This window comes from Phaethon aethereus, assembly GCF_964289735.1.
Source record: "Phaethon aethereus genome assembly, chromosome: 1".
NCBI lineage: Eukaryota > Metazoa > Chordata > Aves > Phaethontiformes > Phaethontidae > Phaethon > Phaethon aethereus.
Window position 1 is genome coordinate 41282062 of NC_138575.1, and position 12679 is coordinate 41294740.

General features: G+C 41.8%; 1 protein-coding gene across 1 annotated transcript in view; it reads right to left on the minus strand.

Annotated features, from left to right (window-relative positions):
• The window catches only part of PTPRR (protein tyrosine phosphatase receptor type R), a gene marked incomplete at both ends in the record, with an annotated part of 165324 nt that overhangs the window by 65974 nt on the left and 86671 nt on the right, over window positions 1–12679 (minus strand). Inside the window, 3 exon segments of the mRNA XM_081998868.1 lie at window positions 224–334; window positions 8994–9149; window positions 12521–12634. Coding sequence (XP_081854994.1) covers window positions 224–334; window positions 8994–9149; window positions 12521–12634 — 381 coding nt within the window.

The window sequence follows — 12679 nt, forward strand, 5'->3', positions numbered from 1 at the left end:
CTTTCTACTTACATTCTTCAACTGGACTCAAAGTATATAAAGAAATGTGGTTCTTCAAACTTTGGCTTCACAGCATTCTGAGAGTGACCAACTCTTACCTACTAGCTGAGTTTTTAATAGCTTTGAGAAAACACCTCTCATGTAAAGAATGTGTGACTCTATCCTTCAGACTGAGAAAAGCATGAAGTAAAGAACAGCGAAAAAAGGTAAAAAGGGAACTTACCATTAAACAAGTTACTAGAATGACAAAGATGCTGAGAAATATGACAACCGCATAAAATCCTTCTTTGCTCCAGATTTTGTCTGCTTCACGCTGGCCTTGCAAAACATTTTTCTTTTTTAAGCAATAAAACAGAAAGAGGAAGAGAAAAGAAGTTACACAGTAGCGTGCGCAGATTAAATAGCTCTTGTCAGGCATTAATCACCCTCCTCAGCTTTGTCACAGTTCATGTTCCACAGTATATGGCACTCGCTTTGAACGCTGCTATTTGCATACCCACCTCAGCTGCGCACCCCGCCTGCACCCCGTGCGTCCGTGTGCGTGCGTGCCGCCCAGGGCTCCGAACGCTACGCGAGATGATCTAAGACCTTCTCTGTGGCTGCCGAGATAATCCTCCACCAGGAGTCATGGGCTGGTTGAAGGTAAGCAAACACGACCTGTGGTCTTTCTTGGAAACTACCTGGCTCATCAGGTAAAAGGGCAGCACTCCCGCGTGGGCTGCGGAAACCGCTCGCCCTGCCTCTTTCTCCCCACTGCTTATCTGCGGCCCCAGCACCCACGCACCAGCCTCGGGAGTGTTTACACTTGACACAGGAGCAAAGAGCAGGTGACTTGCAGGTTTGCCTTCATGAACCGGGAAGCCCTGACGCCGTCACCTTTAGGTTACACACACACATATATCTGCATATGTAAAAAAATCTGATTATGCTGAAAGAAATCTCATTATCCGCCTATCTATAATTCTGATTATGCTTAAAGTAATCTCATTATCTCTGGGTTCCTGCTGATAGTACATTTCAAAAACAGCTGTGCACACGAAAATTTCCAGGACTCCTGGGGAACGCCTGGGGATCATGAAATAATAATAATTGTAAAAGCATTTATTTTTGGCTTTATTGCAGTGTGGGGACTTGGTTGGGCTATTTAATTACCAGAATTTCACTATGTTTCCAAACAGAGATTTGGTAAAAGAAACAGGGTACATGTACCCTCAATAGACTGAAGTATGTCATCTTGTGTTTCCATGACAGTAGTTCAGTAGGCATTGCTGTCGCAATTTTCAGCTACTTGCTTTTCTTTTCTTAATTGTGTATTTTCAGTACAGTTCTCAGTCTGGGTAAAAACTAATTTCTTAAATTCTGGTTTCCACACTAAATGTTCAAGATCTTGGTGATCCCTTTCGCTGAAATTCCCTAATGGCTTTATTTAAACTTCTTGTTTAACTAGTTCGTTGTCTTCCCATCTCAAGGTGGCCTTTTTTCCTTTCTCGGGACATTGCATAAGAGGACTGGGAGTTTTCCACAAAGGAAAGAGTTCCTTCATTTAAAGATGGGGCAACCCCTGGGATCAGTACAGGCTGGGCGATGAAGGGATCAGGTGCAGCCCTGCTGACAAGGACTTGGGGGTAGAGGTGGATGAAAAGCTGGACAAGAGCCAGCAATGTGTGCTTGCAGCCCAGAAGGCCAACTGTATCCTGGGCTGCATCAAAAGGAGTGTGACCAGCAGGTGGAGGGAGGTGATTCTGTCCCTCTGCTCTGCTCTGGTGAGACCCCACCTGGAGTCCTGTGTCCACCTCTGGAGCCCTCAGCACAGCAAAGACATGGACCTGTTGGAGCGAGTCCAGAGGAGGGCCACAAAAATGATCAGAGGAGCGGAACACCTCTCCTGTGAGGACAGGCTGAGAGAGTTGGGGTTGTTCAGCCTGGAGAAGAGAAGGCTCTGGCAAGACCTTATTGCAGCCTTCCAGTACTTCAAGGGGGCTTATAAGAAAGATGGGGACAGATTTTTAGCAGGGTCTGCAGCTACAGGACAAGGGGTAATGGTTTTAAAGTAAAAGAGGGTAGATTTAGACTAGATCCAAGGAAGAAATTTTTCTCAATGAGGGTGGTGAAACACTGGAAAATGTTGCCCAGAGAGCGCGTAGATGCTCCATCCCTGGAAACATTTCATGTCAGTTGGACGGGGATCTAAGCAACCTGATCTCGTTGAAGATGTCCCTGCTCATTGCAGGGGAGTTGGACTAGGTGACCTTAAAAGGTCCCTTCCAACCCAAACTGTTCTATGATTCTATGAGTTGCTGCTCACTGGACTTGTGTAACTGCAGGGACCTTCTAGTACTTTACATGGGTACTTCATTCTCCCAAGTCTTCATAGCCACCGATTAGCCTGCTCCTTTGAACAGGTAATACATCAAGCTAAGTCCTCGTGTCCATCAACCTCCCAAACATAGAAACTCCTGATGAAGTTGAATTAATGTGGAAAGGTTTGCTGAGGAGGAGGAGGTTATGGCCTGGGTAAGAGAGGACAAGTGGACAAAAACCTGCTGCATGCTGGATCCCAATATAATTTTCATGGTCCTTTCAGCACAGGTTTGTGCCCTGCTTTCTTTGAAAAGGGTAAGGGCAATGCAGATTCAAGTCAACGCAGACACAATGGCAGATCATGCTGCCACAAAATGCAAACATTTAGAGAAGTATTTGGTAGCATAAATAATTTACAGGGTCTTGCTTGCTAAAAAAAAATAATGCATGTGTACAACCAGACATTGTCTGCTTTAGAACTGAAAGCATAAATAAGAGTTTTCTTTGGACGTCGTAACCCTAGGGACCAGAGTGGAAATCCTTTACCCCCTTCTGTTGAACTACAGAAACAGACCTTGTAAAATTAGTGTGTTTGTGTATGTATAATCACGCAGTGCTTCACTATCTGGGCCTAAAAGTACTGTGGGTATTGACAGGTTAACAAGGATTAGAAGCGTCAGTCTTGAACCTTTAAAGCCCTGGAAGCAGGGCTTTCATAATATCATGGAATCATAGAATCTTTGGATTGGAAGGGACCCTTAAAGGCCATCTAGTCCAACCCCCCTGCAATGAGCAGGTGTGTCTTCAACTAGATGAGGTTGCTCAGAGCCCCGTCCAACCTGACCTGGAATGTTTCAGGGATGGGGCATCTACTAGCGCTTCTACCTCTACCACTGCTTCTACGTCTACATTTCGAAGATAAACTGGAAATCTTGCCAAATATTTCTGCAAAAATTATTCCTAGACATATCCAAACAGCATTGCCACTCTAATGGGGTGCAGCTCTCCGTGCAATCTGCTACCTCAGCACAGCAAGACTGTTCTGCTGTGATCACGGCACAGGACTTGGGTCTCGATACTGGCTCAGAGCCCAAATCTGCAGCTGCTCCATAGTCGGGACTGCTCCTGTTGTGCTCCATGGGAATCCCACGGCGACAGCAGCAGCTGCAGCTTTGTCCCATTAGCTATAAAGTGTTTGACCCTGGGTGGGTTACCTGATGGCTTTCCAGTGGTTTAGATCTCTCGGGAGGAAATCTAGATAAAAAGCAGGAGTTGAAGGAGAATTGGCTATGCTGATGTTTTGTAAGTGAGTAAATGGGGGGTTTTGTACCTCTTTGCTGTAAGGACAAGTACACTAAAAAGCAAATGAAGAGCTAATAGGACTTTTTGACTCAATGGGTCTTTAATTAACTGTAATTCATTAGTGTCACAAAACTTTTAAAATACTTTGTAATAGACTTTGCATACATAATTGTGTCTAAGAATTAATCTCCATGATGCCTGTCTAATGGTACGTGTGTTCAGGATGCTTTTTTCCCTGATTTGTCTTTCTAAAAATAAAGTTCAAAGAATATTAACAAATGCTGTAAAAAAAGTAAAAAAAAGTATGCCACAACTTCAACGTCTCACACACCTTTCTGAAACACTGAAGTAGTTCCTTCACCTAACCAAGGAAATCTCTGCCCCATATCTATCTGAGCAGTATGCAGCACAGCAGAATCATTGCTTTCAAGCTGCTCACTAATGACAGAACAGGCTGTGACCTACAGTAACTGTGAGTCATTTCACGCCCACGATAAGGAACTGCTTTCTGAAACTTCAGTGCTGCTCATTCAGAACTTTGTTCTTCAGCCTGGGAGGACTGATAAGAGGGATGGCAACTGCCACGCTCTCCACAAATTATTGACATCCAGGAAACGTAAGCTCACAGGATGGCCAAATGCTGTGGAAAAAGCAAAAAAAAAAAAAAAAAGAGGACTTCCACCCATCACCATGGGCAATGAGCCTCACACATGATGTGCTGTGTCTCAACTGACTGATGTTACTTCACATTTCTCTCACTCAGTTGGGTGCCTTTTCCTGCCTGAGAATCTGCTAAGACTTCTGGATAGTTTTTGAGGAGTGGGAATGCACCAATGTATTTAGAAAAATTTTTTTTTTTTTTTTTTTTTTAAAAGACATTAAAAATCTACTCTGGCCTTTCTGGTCTTATTATGGAAAGATAGTGGATTATTTCTACAAACGAATAAAATGAGCCTCCAGCTTCTTATAGCAACAAGAGAGACATTGACCTGAAGTAGTCACTGTAAAATCTGTGACTGAAAGATCCTGCCAAGGTATCAGGAGCTGCCAGGAAAGGTAAGTCTTCACGGGAAAACAGATGAATTTGCAAATTCGGTCAGTTAACCCCAATTAGTTCCTTGGGCTGATACACTAATGAAAGCACTGCAAGCTGTAGTTCTGAGCTCAGAGGAAAGCTTACAGGGAGCTGGGAATCGAATTTAAGATCAAAAAGGGTTCACTGAAGTTCACACTGAGTTGCTTTGCTTTTTCTGCTATTTTAACTATGTTAGCTGAGGCAGGTTAGGAAAGTCTGCCAAGAAATCACTTCCAGCCTCAGTGAAAACATACAGGAACATGGGCGACCACTCAGGCTCCCAGGACACTGGATAACAGCCACTTAACGTCTCCCACGACAAAGCTTCCCCAAAGAAGCCTGTGCGATAAAGTGCTGTGATTTCACGCCAAAGCTGGCGGGCCCGCAGGGCTCCCGACCCTCTCGCGGTGCTCTGGGTGCACCCGTGCAGGTGCCTTGCCTGATCACAGGAGCCCGTCCTCGTGCTCTGCTTCGTTCCCGGGCGCCTCTGTCGGTCTAGGCTGTTGTAATTTCTAAGCTATTGGTTTTGATCACTCTCCTTACAATGGCTTATGGTTTCTGTACGCTTTAAGTGCATGACTGGTTCCTTTGATTTCTTCCCTAAGAAGTTAACAATGCACACTTCAAAGGCAACCAACAGAAGCCTTATGCAAGGAGGCCGTAATGGTACATTACGTATTGAATAATTTTGGCATCAACTCTGGAAAATTCTCCTTTAGTGCCACATCTCCCAGCTGGCAGTTAGGTTATCTGTCAAAAGACAGTAACCTTTATTTTACTTACTGTAACTTCAGTTATTTTTGTCATTCAAAACCACTTCAAGTTCTCTTCTACTCTACTAAGCTCTGAAATCCAATAGCATTTTCTTTTTTTCTCTGAGCACAATTTAAAGACATTAGGAAGTCAGGATTCCTGCACCATAACAACATGGACTGCCTGAGTCATTAAATTTAGTCCTACCAACAGGCACCAATTCAGTAGCTTGTTCTGGGGAAGCCTGCTCCTGGCCCTGCTACACACCATGCAGCAGAACACAATCCTAAATCCCACTTCAGACACAAACTTTAGACTATCATAGAAGAGCAAATGCTACAGCTACAATAGGCCATTGGAAGAGAAAGGACATATGGAAGGTATTGCCATTGTCCTGGATCTCTGAAAGGGCGACGACTCCATCAAATTGAATTTTCACATTCCCAGATGTACACAATCTGTTCTACACCAGGCAGCAAAAGACTCCACCGGTTCCTACAGCAAAGGCATATAGGGAATCTGCTTTTTAGCTATTGCAGAATAAGAAACTAGCATATGAATTTTGAGACAGGCAATTTAATTGAAAATAGAACAATCTGTGATTAATGATTCAGCAGTTGTGAACTGGAAAACTATTACTGAAATGAATGGAAATGTAGTTCCAGTCACCTACGTGCACTGAGACTTTTACTCTTTATGGTAGTTGCATGGGCTGAGACTTTAAGCAGAGAGCTTCAGTTTTCCACATGGATTTTCCTACATAATCTTGGTAAAGTTTCTTAGGACAGGATAACCTCCCCCACCATTAACCCTCTACAGCTGAGGGTCTAGTTTAAGCTAAGCCCTGTTAAAAAAAGTCAACCAAACAGTCTCAGGAGAGGTATCACAGAGGTGGGATGAACTGCACGATGGAGGTTAATTTTGGTTTTCTGTTTACTGTAGAGAGAGCCAGCAGACTTTCAAGCCTTAGGCAGCTAATACTGAAACAGGCAGCTAAAAAAGGAGATGAATTTCAGCCCTAACAACTTTGTGTCAGCCACCTGCCTAGAAAGATGAGGATAACGCTTCCTTTCTGCACAGATACACTGTGTATGCACATACAATACTGGTTGTGAAGCATTCAGACTTTCTGCTGTAAGAGTGTACAATTTATTAGCTCATGAATTATTAAGGATTGATAGTTCAGGAATAAACACACAAAATGAGTAAAATAATGTGTCAAAGCTACGTAAAGCTTTGTATAACTATATCTTCCTTCAAAGATTTGCCTGTTTTGATTTTTTTGGTGCATTTTGTTTGGCATGATTTGTTCTTAGAGGAAGTTGAGAGAAGAGTAAATAACCAGTTAGTAGGAGAGCAAATAAAGATTATATGTTCTTGTCATTTAGCTGCTGTTTTCTGTGAAGTCTTACACATGTAAACAATTTATCAAGATCCAAAAGGAATACCTATTAGTGTAAATCTGCATGATTTTTTCAGGCTCACAGACTTAGCTGTATAATCTGCTAGCAACTGAAATATTAAAATAATCCCTTCTTTCTCCAACAGTATTAGAAGGAGTTAGAGTCTGCACAACTTTCATTCTAATAATCCTTTTCTAAATGATTCTATCTGGTTGTCTACTTCTTTTTTTTCCAGAAAGAAAGTTCAAATATCTGAGCACTCCAGATTATTGAAATGTATCTAACATAGGTGAGATCTTGAGTTCAGTGCTGTGTTTTTTGCAGCATCTCTTCATAGCTTGATGCCATTTTTCCTCCATTCATCTATTATTCATATATGTTCTTGTTCTGTGTCTACCTGAGGTGTTATTTGTAACTGAAGTACTTGGAACAGATAATTGCATCTATCACAACCATCAGTCTCATATGCTTCAGTAACAAAGGAAATTCTGACCTAAAGGAAGCTTAGCCCAGGTCGCTGAGGGGCGATACAAAGACCTGATTTGATGTTTGAACAGCACTGCTTGGCTTCATTTTGTATTAGAACAGCTGAAACCTGAGAATCTGCTCATTTTCATAGTGGCAGGCTGCTGTAGTAAAGCATGCAAAATTACATTAAACTGGCCTTGGTTTTATATTTCATTTTTTGTTCCAAAGACAGCTTCCAGATTCTTAAACAGAGTTAGAATTCTTAAAATGAGTAAAAGCATATCTAATTAGTAGAAATACAGGTGAACATAACAGACAGTACTAATTCAGCAGTGGCTCAAACACACTTTTGGATGTAAAAAAACACAGGAACTCTTTACCCACAGGGGGAAACACAGCTTATCAGAACCTCTCCTTTTTTTTCCACTTTTTTGGACGTAGACATCTCCTCTGTCAAAATGGGACCTTCCATGGAAAATGCTGATTTTTGATAACGTTTGAAGTTATCCAGACCTCACACTGAATTCTGAGGGTCTTTCTATGTAGATAAGGGCTTATAAGACACTAAATAAAATGCAATGTGATGTGACCATGTCCAGGAACTCAGTGATTTCCTTTCCTAAAGGCCTTCGCTTTTTCTCATTTGCTGTGCATAGCTCAAGTGGTCAACCCAGAATTAGATGTTCATCTCACTGGTAATGTCTGGGACACTGTGGAGATGGCAGTGCAGTCTCTGCTTTGAAATAGATTTTTTTTTTTTTCCCCTAAAAAATGGATGTAGTCATACAAATGACTACATCCTTTAAGGGGACCTTATAAAAATGTCTAAAAATACCTGAAGGGTGGCTGTCAGTCAGGAGGATGAAGCCAGTCTCTTTTCAGTAGTGCCCAGTGACTGGATGAGGGGCAATGGGCATAAACTGCAGCACAGAAAGTACCACCTCCACATGAGGAAAAACTTCTTTACTGTGAGGGTGACGGAGCACTGGAACAGGCTGCCCAGAGAGGTTGTGGAGTCTTCTTCTCTGGAGACCTTCAAAACCCAACTGGACGCGTTCCTGTGCAACCTGCCCTCGGTGATGCTGCCTTGGCAGGGAGGTTGGACCAGATGATCTTCAGAGGTCCCTTCCAACCCCTACCATTCTGTGATTCTGTGATTCTGTGAAATACTAGCTACAGGTTTTATTTTTGCCCTCTTTTTGGACCAGGAAAACAAAATAAATCTCCCACTTCTCCTCAGAATAGAAAGAAGTATGGATACAACGTACAAATTCAGTTTTCTGAAATCCTGTCAGACACAAGTTACACAGGCAGTAATGCTCGCACCTGACATTTGTATTCCATTTATCTCTCTACTGAAATTTTTATACCCGTTGACCCACGTTAATAGACCAAAAGCTCTTGGGCCGACTTCCTTTAAGGCAATTGATACACACTTAGGATCTAAACTCTGATTTCAATGGTAGCCCAGCTGTGTGAGGAGGACCTGAATATTAATGCTTAAATAGCCTAATGAAGCATTATTAAAGTAATATAACAGGGCTAGCTGTGTAACGACCTTAGAGTAGTAATGCCATCTTAGGTTGTACATTTCCTGTCTCATGCTTGAGAACCTCAGCTTGAAAACTACCAGGGATGTAATAACTTGCCTAACCTGTAACAAACTACAGGTTAGAAAATTGATAACCAACCTCAGGGGAAACCTCTGTTATTCCAAACTGGGATAAACTCTGATGCAAAATGTTGATATTAAGGGAACGCAGCACTTCTTCAGATGGGAGTGCCTCGGAAATTCCTGGCTTTCTGTTCAGTGGGGACACAAACAGTTCCACACAGTTCTTCTTTCCCTAGGAAAATAAAAAAAAACATGCAGAATCATAGGAAGGGTCTGAGATTAGATAATCTCTTCTGTCTACAGATTATAACTATAATTCCAAAAACAAAAACATGGAATATAAAGGCTGCAACCTGCTCTGTGAGGAGAGTATACCTATTCCCTGACTCCTTAAATCCCAGCTGACTGTGCAGGAAAACACAAATAACATATGTGGGCACATGTGCTTTGTTTTGTTCACTGTTGACAAGGTACGCTCTTCCTGAGTCTTGTACCATTAAACAAGACAGACCAATGTAACGTGGTGAGGGGAGGAGCCATGGGATGTGGTCAAGGGAAAAGTGCTACAGGGATTTTAGCTGATAGTCCATCTGAGCTGAGCTGAAATGCAGCCCTGTTTTAGAAGGTGGTCCTCAAACAGGAATGCTTGGTATAATGTGGTATTTTGGCACTGCTTTCTAATCCCACGTCAACACACTGAAGACACATACCACAATGAAGTCTAAAGTCCTTTTAGTCAACCGCAATGCAACTCCTTAAAATGGCACAACAAAATGAAAGGACCAGAAAAGTTTTGTTTACATTTAATGGGTAAGCTGGGAATGTCTACTCTTGCCTTTATTAGTTCCTGCCCTGGTGTCATGGATGCAGTCCTGGTAGTCCAAAGGGTGCTGTATTAGAGATGTCAATGATGCCATTTCTGTCACAAGAGAGCAAAAGGAGAGACTGCCAGAGGGTTCCTCTCGTTGTGATAGACTAGAAGAGCACCTGAGACCAGCGCTCCAGACAGCGCTGATGTCCAAACATGGTGTGGGAACCTGGGTTTCCCAGGGCTATGGCCAACTTCGCTGAGGCTCTGATGTGGAGTCCAGACCTGGGGGGTTCCACACATGCAAGGTAAACATGGAGCTATTCTCTGCATTGCTGCCTGTGCAGGCAAGAACCTCACCAGTCTGGTTATGTGTTATTCATTGTTATGGCATGGAAGATATCAGTTCAAACTGGGATAATCCTGATTTCCCCTGCCTCCTTCTCTTCACCTTGAATGTGCATCATTATCTTTACTGAAGAAAAAGTCATCTTTCGCTATTCTTAAAATATCTAGTTTTGCATTCAGAAGTAGAGCCAGACAAAAAAGGATGCTTTCAAACATGTTTACCTTACGTCTGCCCTCTGTGCCCTTACATGTGCTCTCACACTGGTCCATCTGCTCAATAAGATTGGTAAGGACATTAGCTACTGGTGGGACTGGACATTTTTCAGTGGGGCTGAAAAATTGAAATCAGCAGGGTTATAAGGAGTGAAAACAGACCTACAGGTCTGGAGCACCAGTTCAAGGCAGAGATATTTGTCAAGCTGAAGAAGCTGATCTGAGGCTGATTTGAGGTTGTGGTCCTGCTCAGGCTCTGACATGGGTAGGTGACTGGTTCTGGGTGTAGGTGGCAGGCACAAGGCAAGGCTTGGTGGGGACGCAGCATTCCCAGTGTTTCGTGCCTCCTCTGTTTAGGAGTTCCTCTGCCCATTAAAAGGCCTTTATGGGAGGAGGATTTACTGGGAAGGATAAGGAGACACTGAGTTAATATTTCCTGGCACACTATGTGTTGTTATATGTAAGAAGCTAGCAGGCCCTCTATTCTCCCTGTGCCCAGCTACATCCTGGCTGCTGGGCTCCTGATCACTTCTGAGCACTGTTCACTTGCGAGGGAGCCAGCTTACTTCACTTCAGTCATCTAAACTACCTCCAAAGTCAGTGGAGAGAGACTGGCATCTCTAGAGAATGATTTAATCCATCCTTAAAAAATCAGGATCTCAATGCCTCTCCTTCCCCTGTTACCGTTCTCTATGTTGCTTTCACAGGGAGTGTAGAGGAGTAGCTTAGACTAGGCTGAAGTGAGGAGAGATTAATTTTGTTGTGCCCTGCTTGCTTGCCAGCACTCTGCATGAGAGGAACTCTCTCATGTTAGAATGATGCAAAGTAGGAATAATGTCTCCTAAGATGCATTTTTCTTCCTTGTGAATTTTGGTTTTCTGTGTGTGATTTTTAGAGCAAAGAGGTTAAAATTTTGTGTTCTTTCTTGTTATCATTGAAAGATTAACTCATAGCAGATTTTTACAGATGTTGAGAAGTCTAATTAATTAATAGTACTTACAGTATTCTGAGCTATAGGCAGGTTCAAAATGACATTACCTCTTCCCGTATATCACAAATGAGAGGAGAAAGGGAGAAGTTATGGAGCCAGTAGGAAAATAAACAGCGTATTCCTTCTGCTTGGTTACATAATTTCCACAGAGAATAGTGAGAAAGCTACTAAGTGACTTAATATGTTGAAATACACATCCCAAATTCTGGAACATTTCTAATTTAATTGTGCTTTTTTCTGAATATACCTTTCAACCTTTCATTCTGGTTAATGCAGGGGATTTAGCATCACTTGTCATGAATGAGTGACACCCCTGGTGAACATGAAAAGGGTTGCATTGCATTCCTATTGATCTTTTCTGCTGTACTTCTCGTGTGATCCTTTCTCACAGAGACATTATTTGAAGGAGTTTTATAATCTTTTTTGATGTATACAAGCCTATCAAGCTATACAGACAGGAAATACTTTTACGCTGAACCTGTCAGTTTTCTTTCCTAATGTTCAACCTGCATGTAGAAAAAAATGAAATAACTCTTCTTCCCTCTGCAACGTGAATTGAATGCTAGCAATACACCCATGATGTGGGGTTTTTTGCTTGTGGCAAAACTGTCATAAAAAAGACAACAGTGTTTAAAATGTATGTTCTTAGCCATACACAGAAAACCATGCAATTACTATTGCTTTTAAAAAGTATTTGTTGCTAGAAGCAAATTTGTCGTCATCTTTTGCAAATATGATACCATAGTCTACAAGATCATTTCTGATCATAAATTGTTATAGCTGACTAGCAAAACATGAATAATAATATTGTGAGAACACATTTAATTTACTAATGGAAAGTCTCAGGATAAATTGCAAAGATGCCTTTGAAAGGCAGAATCACATGTATTTTTTGAGAAATATTCAACCTTTGAGGAAAAAAACATGAATGTTTCTTAATGAATGTGATGTAGAACTGCATTGGAATGAAAACTAAGTGATAAGCAATCTGCTTATGAATAGGACAAAAAAGAAATTTATCTGACAATTTTTCTCTAGACTGTAACTGACAATGGTTTCCTTTCAAAAGAAAATTTAAATAATTTTGTAATGGAGATCTATTTTTCTGTACTGCAGTTAAAATTTGGAAAAAAGTATATTCTGTCCTATATTATTGTACTTTTCTGTAGTGACAGGAAAATAAATTCAAGAGAATTCAAAATAACCAGGTACATTTTATTATACACAGCCCTTTGGTACTTACAATGAGTCTGTTGATATGAACTTGCTGAGGTAACAGTCCCAGTGCTGCTGCCACTCCTTGGCGAAATATCCGAAGCAATGTGATATTCAGCTTGTTTACATCCATTTGCAGCGTCTGAAAAACAAAATCAGTTCAAATGAACTCCTTGCTCAACACGTT